The sequence below is a fragment of the Salvia hispanica genome, chromosome 3 (genome assembly GCF_029641045.1).
Source record: "Salvia hispanica isolate PSC_SH4W2 chromosome 3, Shi_PSC_v1, whole genome shotgun sequence".
NCBI classification, from domain to species: domain Eukaryota; kingdom Viridiplantae; phylum Streptophyta; class Magnoliopsida; order Lamiales; family Lamiaceae; genus Salvia; species Salvia hispanica.
In genome coordinates this window covers 51,345,485-51,355,285 of record NC_142694.1, presented here as the reverse complement: position 1 = coordinate 51,355,285, position 9,801 = coordinate 51,345,485, and the positions used below count along the sequence as shown (strand labels likewise).

General features: G+C 37.5%; 2 protein-coding genes across 4 annotated transcripts; both read left to right on the top strand.

The window, feature by feature from the left end:
- Positions 1-440: 440 nt before the first annotated feature.
- Positions 441-3,889, top strand: LOC125215458 (uncharacterized). Of its 2 annotated transcripts, XM_048116880.2 has the most exons (8): positions 441-822; positions 1,390-1,514; positions 1,599-1,636; positions 2,335-2,445; positions 2,529-2,608; positions 3,192-3,228; positions 3,409-3,450; positions 3,533-3,889. In XM_048116880.2, exons 1-8 carry the CDS (start codon positions 547-549, stop codon positions 3,598-3,600), a joined length of 777 nt encoding a protein of 258 aa, XP_047972837.2. In that variant the 5' UTR covers positions 441-546; the 3' UTR covers positions 3,601-3,889. The 2 variants fall into 2 exon arrangements, with proteins under 2 accessions (XP_047972837.2, XP_047972836.2); XM_048116879.2 differs by lacking the exon at positions 3,192-3,228.
- Positions 3,890-4,008: 119 nt separating this feature from the next.
- On the top strand, positions 4,009-9,203 carry LOC125215457 (proline-rich receptor-like protein kinase PERK10). Of its 2 annotated transcripts, XM_048116877.2 has the most exons (8): positions 4,024-5,716; positions 5,812-6,225; positions 6,300-6,386; positions 7,213-7,283; positions 7,379-7,455; positions 7,554-7,701; positions 8,473-8,634; positions 8,733-9,203. In XM_048116877.2, exons 1-8 carry the CDS (start codon positions 4,864-4,866, stop codon positions 8,895-8,897), a joined length of 1,977 nt encoding a protein of 658 aa, XP_047972834.1. In that variant the 5' UTR covers positions 4,024-4,863; the 3' UTR covers positions 8,898-9,203. The 2 variants fall into 2 exon arrangements, with proteins under 2 accessions (XP_047972835.1, XP_047972834.1); XM_048116878.2 differs by lacking the exon at positions 8,733-9,203 and having other exon boundaries at positions 4,009-5,716; positions 8,436-8,571.
- The last annotated feature ends 598 nt before the right edge of the window (positions 9,204-9,801 follow it).

Genomic DNA, 9,801 nt, shown 5'->3' with positions numbered 1-9,801 from the left:
TTATCTTTAATTTGATATATTTTTTGCGAAAAAATAATTTAAACCGAGAGAGTTACGTAAATTTAAAGTTTTAAGATGATTTTAATGAGAGAGAATTAACATAAATACCCTCTAATTTTATTTATTAATTTTTTTATTTAAAATATAATTCATGTGACATTATTTCAACACTAGATCTTCTAATCTAATGGATAAGAAGTATATATATACGTGAGACTTATATTCCATCAACTTATTTAACTCATATTTCTCTACCTTTCTTAAAACTTGTGACATAACTAAATAGGACTCCTATTATGGAACGAAGGGAGTATTTGCTCGTAGGAGCAGCTCAATTGATTCCGTAGACACAGAATTGCAAGAGAATCATCATAAAATTCGTATTTCTAATTTGACCCCAAATATCTTCCAAATTAGAATGAGGACAAGATGGTGACCAGAAAGGCACAAATTAGGGAGGAAATTACTGCTGCAACAAAAATTGATTCTGTTGCATTCATAAACAAGTTTCAGTTTATTGTTTCCACCAGTTTAACGCTAGCAACAATGGCGTCAGTAGCTGCTGCTAAAGTAACCCCATATTCCATTACAACCGCGAATCCGAAAAAATATCTCTTCTCCCACAAATTCTCCATAAAAGTCTCTTTTTGCCTAGACTCGCCGAGCCCAAGACTCGTCGCAGCTAATTCCAACAACCCGAATCTCGATTCCGTCAATACTGTTCCCGGCTCTGGATCGGGGCCAGGAAGCGCGGAAAGTTCGCATGAGTCTCCGTCTCCTTGCGCTGCCATTGATTTTCTCACATTGTGTCATCGCTTGAAGGTTTGCATGTTTTCGCCATTTGCGCTAATGTGTGAATCAGTTGATAATTTGGCTGTGCTTAGATTGTTTTTTAAGGCTTCGACAATTGTGTATTCTGGACTTCTGGTGGTGTATTTATCTTTTTTCCTGCTAATTAGGAGGTTTTTACTAGGTATACGATAGAAATTAATCGGATGTAGACAATTTTACAGTGTGTTTTGATCGAGTTTCTGCTAAGAGAGAGCCCGTTGTTGGAGTTTTAGGACAATTCCTGGAAATCAGGGAAATATTTTGTGTACACTACAGCCACCTATAGATAATAGAAGCATCAATATTCATGACCATTTCGATATGGAGGTTGGGATGCCTTCTGTGCCAGTATATTTTATGTTAAGAGAAGGGTCATTGTGAATCAACCATAGATTGATCATGCATCAAATTAAGACTAGTAGACGGCTGTCTGGTTTCTATTTGAAGACCCTTAAGCTATTTTCTTAAATGCTGTCAAACTTTTCGTTTTGATGTTATCTCCCGGCTGCTATAATAAACGTTTCCTTTGATCCCTGTCTCCCTCTCACATGCACTTAGTCTACGAAACGGAAAGGATGGCTGAATCATGGCATAAAGGGTCCTGAATCAATAGCTGATCACATGTATCGAATGTCATTGATGGCTTTGATTGCTGATGATGCTCCTGGCGTCAACAGGGAACGGTTGTACTTTAATTGATTTTGCTTCTACACTCTACAGTGCCACCAATGTTACACTCACATTATTTCTTATTGACCATGAAACAGGTGTATCAAGATAGCAATCGTTCATGACATTGCAGAAGGTATATTCTTGATCCAATTGAATTTTCTTGGCCTAGTAGTGGAGCTGTAATGTTTCAAAAAAAAACACTTATTTTCCTTTTTTCCCAGAAGTAACATTTTTACATTTATCTCACCCGTCCATCCCCTTCTGTGTATAACATATAATTCTGTAGAATTAACCATGATAATTATGCTGATATAATAATTTTGTAGCTTTCTATAATCTATGTATCTTCTGTTTCCTATTCTATCAACTTCTAGGTATCCAGTTTGACTTCCATACTTCTGAGAATAATGACTGTGATTAGCTCACAATAGAGTTTGAGGCTGAAATTGAGCTATTGGAACATTGTGTATTCCCAATATAATTTTTTATTATGGAAAAATTGTCAGCAGTAAACTTTACTATGTGGAGATCAAAATTCTGCTAAAATAAGTTATATGCCTTAAGAACTGTCAAGTCACAATGTTTCTACTTGATTTACTTCTTCTGAGCTAACACAGGTGCTGATTTTAATCCGGGTTAGATTTCAGGGACTATAATATTAGCTTGTTTAAGAACATGAGGACCTATGCCTCTTGCCTTGTTATTCAGTCCTCCTTTCCTGTTATAGGGTTTTAATTCTTTTGACTTTGGAAATTACTTTTGTCATCAATTTGTCATTCTCATACTCGACATGATCACATGAATAAGTATGTGTTGTCTTGACGTTTGTAGCCATTGTTGGAGATATAACCCCATCTGATGGTGTGCCAAAGCATGAAAAGAGTAGAATGGAGCAAGAGGCGTTAGATGAAATGTGCAAGGTTCTTGGTGGCGGGATGAGGGGTTTGACTAAGCTCTAATGCTATATATATACTTATAGTCTGTGTTCTTGTATCAGATGTGATATCGTGAACCTTTTTTGGCAGCTGAAGAAATACAAGAACTATGGCAAGAGTACGAAACCAACTCATCTTTAGAGGCCAACCTTGTGAAAGATTTTGATAAAGTATGTAATGCTGCATCTCTGTTTGATTCTAATAAGATTGTGTTAATCTTTCAGTCCCATCCGGATGCTGAAATATCTCAATAGTATCTAGTGGGGTTTTTTTTTATCAACTCGCATTTTGGCCTTTTTTGTTGCTTCTGTTCTAAGCTTGTTCTGATTATTATGCTTTTCTGTCTGAGACGTGATATTTCTACCAATGTTGTGACGCATACTCTCCAGTGCTATCGGCTTCAAGAAATATATTGTATACTTTCGTTGACCAGGACGTGGAGGCTTGAATTGCTTCTAGTAGGGCAGCATATAAGCTATCTCCTCATCCTTGGTTATTTTAGAATTCAAAATTTGGAACATTTGTCATTTCTGCACGTCATCTAATTTATTTTGAAGCAGAAGAAGGATTATTAATGTTCACAACTTAGCATAATTCATTTCACATGTAAAAGAAAATTAAGTATTTCCTTCTTCTGTTGTCCCCTTCTTTCTTTGATGCAGCTCCTTGTATGTACTGTTATTTGTGCAGTTCATGTTTTCTTTCAACTTATTTATCTCAGTTTGTGTACCTAATCGTCTAATATTTCTTCAGGTTGAAATGATTCTACAGGCGTTAGAGTACGAAACAGGTCAAATGAGTTGTCATTTGATTCTTGGCGTATAATTTATGCACTTTATGATCTACAATTCATAAATTTTTTTTCTATTAAAAAGACTGCTAGTGGTATATTTTCAAAGTTTCAAGGATGTCTCAGAAATTTGAATTTTGAAACCGAATACTATCTGATGGTAAGTGTTTTATCTAGCAGAGCATGGGAAGATCTTGGACGAATTCTTTCTGTCAACTGCAGGTAAGTCTGATGAAAAATTATCTTCTTCACTAAGCTATACATTTTCTTATTAATAATGCATAGTTATCTTTGTTCGTTGCAGGAAAATTTCAAACTGAAATCGGGAAAAGATGGGCAGCCGAAATCATTTCCAGAAGAAATTCGAGATGAACAAATAGGCCTAACTAGGCCCTTAATCCATCTCGCTGGACTAGCTATCAATTAAGTTTAGTCATCTTATATTTCTGTCGCCATCCTCGGCTGTTCCTGACAAGGAGCAACGCCGAGGAAGACTGAGCAGAAATCGCGTATTTTAACAGAGTTCCTTCTTTCCCTGAGAGACGACCTTGTTTTAGTAGTTTTAATAATGCAGTGATACTTCTCTTGTAGGTTATTATTATAAGAAAAAGCAGTACTTTTTGTGAATTATCAATAATAAGTCGAATGATCGTTTTTATTATGAACTGCGTCGGAGACTTTAATGACTAATTTTTTTTTATTTGACTAAAGAATTATTAAACTTGGTTTTAGAAAATTTGAAGATTAAATAGAACTTGACAACCGATCTTGTGGCAAATATTGAATTGATAAGCCTTAGTATATGCAGTGTGATGAAATATAGTAACACAATTTATAATAAGAGTTAGCAATCAAAGTCTTTTAATTCTGAGGAATAACTGCTAGTACAATAATTAAGGACATAAAGTGAGAAATTGTGAAAAGAGAAGGAAAAAAAAGGAGTTATGGAGAGAAAGAATTGTTGTTGACCCCAATTTTTCGTGATCAAACAATTTACAATAATCCATTTTCATGCATTCACACAGATAAATAAAAAATTAGCACTCCAGATTTGTGATGTGGAGAATCTACCATGGAAACTGAAAGCTCAGAAAAATTCTCGCATGTTAATCTTATGTCACACATCTGTCATGTCTTTTCCGATGCATGGCTGCTTTTGGCATCTCGTTGCAGTGATTCTCAAGTGTGAGATTTTTTATTTTCCTGATTTGTGTAAATAGTAAAGTTGTGATCCTGCAGCTGTGTACACTGATTTACGTGATATCTGTATCGGAATTCAGTCGGACTATGACGTTAATTGACGTTTTGCCGACTAGGTCTTGCGTAGAATTGGGGATTTGAGTACTGCTTTCCCTGCAGATCGTGGTGATCGTTGTTTCATTTGGCGATTGCCGATTTGCCATGTGTTTTTGCTTCCTAAGTTCGTGAGAATCAGTGATTCATGCATGATTATAGACTAGGTGCGTGAAAGGGAATTGTAGTTTGATCGCAATTTTTTGACGGTTTGATTGTTCGGAGAAGTGTAATTGCTTGGCTACATTGTAGTATTTGTATATGATATTCAAGTGTAAGTAAATTTGTGTATAGAAGTAGCGACAAAGTTAGTGTATCAAGGGGTTGTTGGTGGCTGGTGAGATGTCATCTGCATCTTCTACACAACCTCCTCTTCCTCCTGATGATCCTCAGGGTTCATTACTGCCACCACTGAAGAGTTCCCCTCCCCCAATCCCACCTCCTCCACCACTGCCCGAGCCACCACTCATGGCTTCTCCGTCTTTAAGTCCACCACCAGTTAGCTCAGCACCGCCTCTAGTATCACCTCCACCTCCTGTTACACCACCAGTTAGCTCTGCACCGCCTCCACCAGTAGATGTTCAATATTCGCCTCCTCCTACTACTGAATACCCTCCACCCCTGCCTCCATCATTAAACAGTCCCCCACCTCCTGCTGTGGAATCACCAACACTCATGCCCCCTAATAGTTCACCACCACCAGAGCCCCCAGCAGGTTTGTCTCCACCACCCTCACCCTCACCACCTCCACCACCACCTCCACAAAGCTCACCACCCCCACCTCCACAAACATCACCTCCACCACCACCTCCACAAAGCTCACCTCCACCACCTCCACAAAAATCACCTCCACCACCTCCACGAAAATCACCTCCACCACCTCCACTAAACTCACCTCCTCCACCTCCACAACATTCACCACCAGTGTCACCACATGCACCATCAATGCTAAAACATCCACCTCCTCCCCCCTCTCGGTCACCACCATCCCATCCGAGCACCAATAGTTCCAGTAATACACCAACATTTTCAGAGCATCTTAGTGGTGAGGGCATTAGTGTTGAGGCCAACTTGGTACTTTCTTTAGTATTTGGTTTATTAGGATTTCTTCTCGTGGTTGGATGCTGCTGTTGGAGATGGCGAAAAAGAGGACGCAATGGTGGTTACATTGTGCCGACCTCTTCCCACAAATCAGGTAAATATATTAGAACATGCAAATTAAAATATCAGCATGGTCATGTATCCTCTCTTATGAAAATAATTTAAAAAAGTTATCTGCCATGTGCCCAGATCCTGCATTTTTGAAGTTCCAAATGTCAAAACATAGAAACAGAAGTGGCTCTAGCATAGATATCATATGTTCACCCCTTCAGGATCCTGGTGGCTTCAGCAGGTCTAGGACGTGGTTCAGCTATGAAGAACTAGTCCAGGCAACAGATGGATTTTCAGCCCAAAATCTCTTGGGTGAAGGCGGATTTGGGTGTGTATATAAAGGAACCTTTGCGGATGGTAGTGATGTAGCGGTTAAGCAGTTAAAGATTGGCGGAGGGCAGGGAGAGCGGGAGTTTAGGTCGGAAGTTGAGATAATAAGTCGTATACACCACCGCCATTTGGTGACACTTGTTGGTTATTGCGTAAACGAAAACAGAAGGCTGCTTGTATATGAATATGTTCCTAATAATAATCTCTATTTCCACCTTCACGGTAAATTTTGCTTTACAATTTTGAAGGATTCCTTTCTGCATAAATTATTGTTATGTTCCAATAACTTGTTTCAGGTGAAGGTGTGCCTGTTCTGAATTGGGCTGTACGTGTAAAGATTGCTCTGGGCGCAGCTCGTGGAATAGCTTACCTTCACGAAGATTGTAAGCTATTTAACTTTTTTTTGTTTTTTATCATTTAACATCTTTAAGCTTGTTCTACTTCTTGCCAAGATATATTTCGCTGTTGAAAGAAAGTCTGTTTTATCCTCCCTTCAACTTAAAACAAGCCACATTTTTGCCATTTTTAGGCATATACTGTAAACTGGACTTAAGTAAAAATTGAATTGAAATATTATCATTTTCTCAGAAACAAAGACATAAAATAGCAGTATCATAGACATTGTGATGATGTTGATCTAAACTTGATAAGATGTTGCCTCAAATTTTTTCTCCATGTTCCTCAAAGTAGGGACAATAGAGTGAATTAACTTCTTCCAAATAGTTCTGCAAGAAGAAAGCATCTACTTGAATGGATAGGAGGATTGCGCTACTGGAAGTTAAAAGGAATATTCTTTGTGAAGTTTGTTACAACCTTTTTTTCTCAATTTCTCATCTCTCTTGCTCTAACACTTACGAACTAGGTGTTCTCTAACAATGACAACATGATAGAATAATTTATTTCATAGTGCCCATAATTAGATGTTTACATACTCTGGCCAATCAGAATATGCTTAAAGCACGACTTTGTGATTTTCATCTTAATTGGTCTATAGTTTTTCTTCTCTTTCTGTGTAAAGAAACTAGAGGCATTTTTTTAGGGATTGATAAATATTCCATCATTTAGTGACAGAGTAGTTCGATACAAATAGAATACAGAATTGGTACTTTACATTTACCTACTACTCTGGACATTTGAATAGCTCATTTGCATATATTGTACGTATATTGTAACAGAATATTAATTTAACGTATGTTGGTGGATCTTCAGGCCATCCTCGTATCATCCATAGAGATATAAAGTCATCTAACATCCTTGTAGATAGTAACTTTGAAGCTCGGGTATGTGTATTTTCTTGCAGACGATATATGTTTATATTCAAATACCTATTTAGAGTATCAAGTACTCTTCAGTTCTTGTCTTTCTACATTTCTAGGTTTCTGATTTTGGATTGGCTAGATTAGCTTTGGATACAAATTCACATGTTACCACACGTGTTATGGGAACTTTTGGGTAAGTCGTCTGCCATTGGTGGTGATGTTTTCATGGAAACTAGCTGAAGCATTTTAAGTATTGATTTTCTCTTATACCTGAATTTATTGGGGTTTCAGATACATGGCTCCTGAATATGCATCTAGTGGCAAGTTGACTGAAAGGTCCGACGTATATTCATTCGGAGTTGTGCTTTTAGAGTTAATTACTGGACGCAAGCCTGTAGATAAATCTGGACCATTAGAGGCTGAGAGCTTAGTTGAATATGTAAGTTTATCAATATGTTTTATACATAATCCACAGGGATAGACGTGTGCAACTATATGTCGTAATACCTGAGAATCCTTGCCTTAGCATGCATGAGTGTTTTTAAAATGGATTAAGTTGGTTTTGCATTCATGTCCATCTTTTTGCCACTTGGTCAACCCATATTTTTGCATCCATTTGTGCCACTTGATTGCTGTTGCAATATTTTTGAGCTGTTAGACTAGAATGCTTCTATTGAATTAATAAAAAACTGAGATTTCGGGTAGTTTCTCCTCCAAAACAACTGTTTGTTTGATTTTGTTTATGTTTCAGTTGTTTTGTGTCTAGTACTGATGGTAATAGGATCCAGGAGTGAATGTAGTAGAATTTCTGAACGCATGTTGTATGCAACATAATTACTTCAGACATTGTATCAAGTGGTAGTACATATTTTCTCTAGCAATTGCAGCATGGGCTACATGTGTATACGGAGAATCAAACAATCCATTCTATATCTATTTTATTAATGTGATTATAGCCCTGTAGGTAGTATCCTATGATGGGCTTTCGAGTAGAAAGGAGGAAATAAATCAGCCTTGAGGTGTGGTATATGTGCTGGGGTACTGTTGCTTCTTTTATGTATGTTTTGAGTGCTAAGTTACTACATTTAGCAAGCAAATAATTGTACTAGCTAAAAGGTGCATTTTTGCATGGTAATTTCTGTTAGCTAGTAATCTCTCTTTATTTTAATACAGCTGCCAAATTGGAAACATTAAACCAAATTCGTTGCAGGCTCGGCCTTTGCTATCTCAAGCAATTGTGACACAAGACTTTGAGAAGTTGGCTGATCCAAGGCTTGAAAAACAATATATCGAGAGTGAGATGTTTCGGATGATTGAAGCTGCAGCAGCATGCGTGCGCCATTCATTTATCAAAAGACCAAAGATGGGACAGGTAATAACAGTGTTACTACAGCAAATCATTAGCACATAAGAAACAAACATGGATGGAATGGCATTTGTTATTTTTATCAATCTGTATATGCTGTTCAGGTGGTGAGAGCATTGGACACAATGGCTACCACAGATCTGACAAACGGAATGAGAGTGGGGGAGAGCCAAGTATTCAGCCCCAGAACGCAGTCTGCAGAAATCCGACTGTTCCAGAGGATGGCTTTTGGCCCTCAAGATGATATTAGTAGCGAATTCTTTGAGTAGTCACAGAATGGCGCGCCAGACCTCACCCGTCCAAGCATTGGGCGTGGACGGAATGGAAATGATTGTTGGGGCTGTTCCATTGCTTCTCGCCGTGCATTTTGGTGAAATGCACGAGTTATTTGCATGCACCAATGTGTATGTGTAAATGGAATAGATGCTCGTTGCATTAAAGCATAGTGATATGGAGAAGGAAGAGTTTTGGCCTTTTTCCTTTTTTTGTGATGATGTTTATTTACTGTATAGAGAGAATTGCCTTTTGTCTTTTCTTCTTAAACCTATATTTATAAAGAGAAACTGTTTATTTCAGGCTGTCTTTGTAATTAATTACTAAGAGTACTATATGTCTATAAACCGTTGTTTAAATTGGTTTGGTGGAGCCGACAATTTTAGGTTACGTTAAAATGGTGTATAGTATAATGAAAATGAAGTACTCTCAAAAGATGGAGAAAATTGAGTGATTCGTTACTATTATAATAATAAAATTTAAAGAATGGGGACAACCAATTCCTCCTCCTAGTGCTGTGCAAGTTGACTCTCTCTCTTTCACACACACACACACACACACACACACACACAGATTTATGTTGAGGGTTGTTGGATTGAGGTGATATTGATTAATGATTAGTGAGCGAATGAAGTGGCAATCATAGAACAGTCTGTGGAGGAAGCTGCTGCATGTTCATGGCGGTGCTATAATTATTCCATAGTTATCTAAAATGTACGTATATTAAAAGGCTCTATGTCCTTAACTATTCGATTATATTAATTACTAGGAGTAATGATTAATCACATACTCCATCTTCTGTAAATCAGTTTTTTTTTCCTTAAATTTATTTGAAGAACCATTGGTTTCTGTCTAGAACAATCTTATTTACATTAAAGCTTAGGTGAGTGAAAGTGTCAA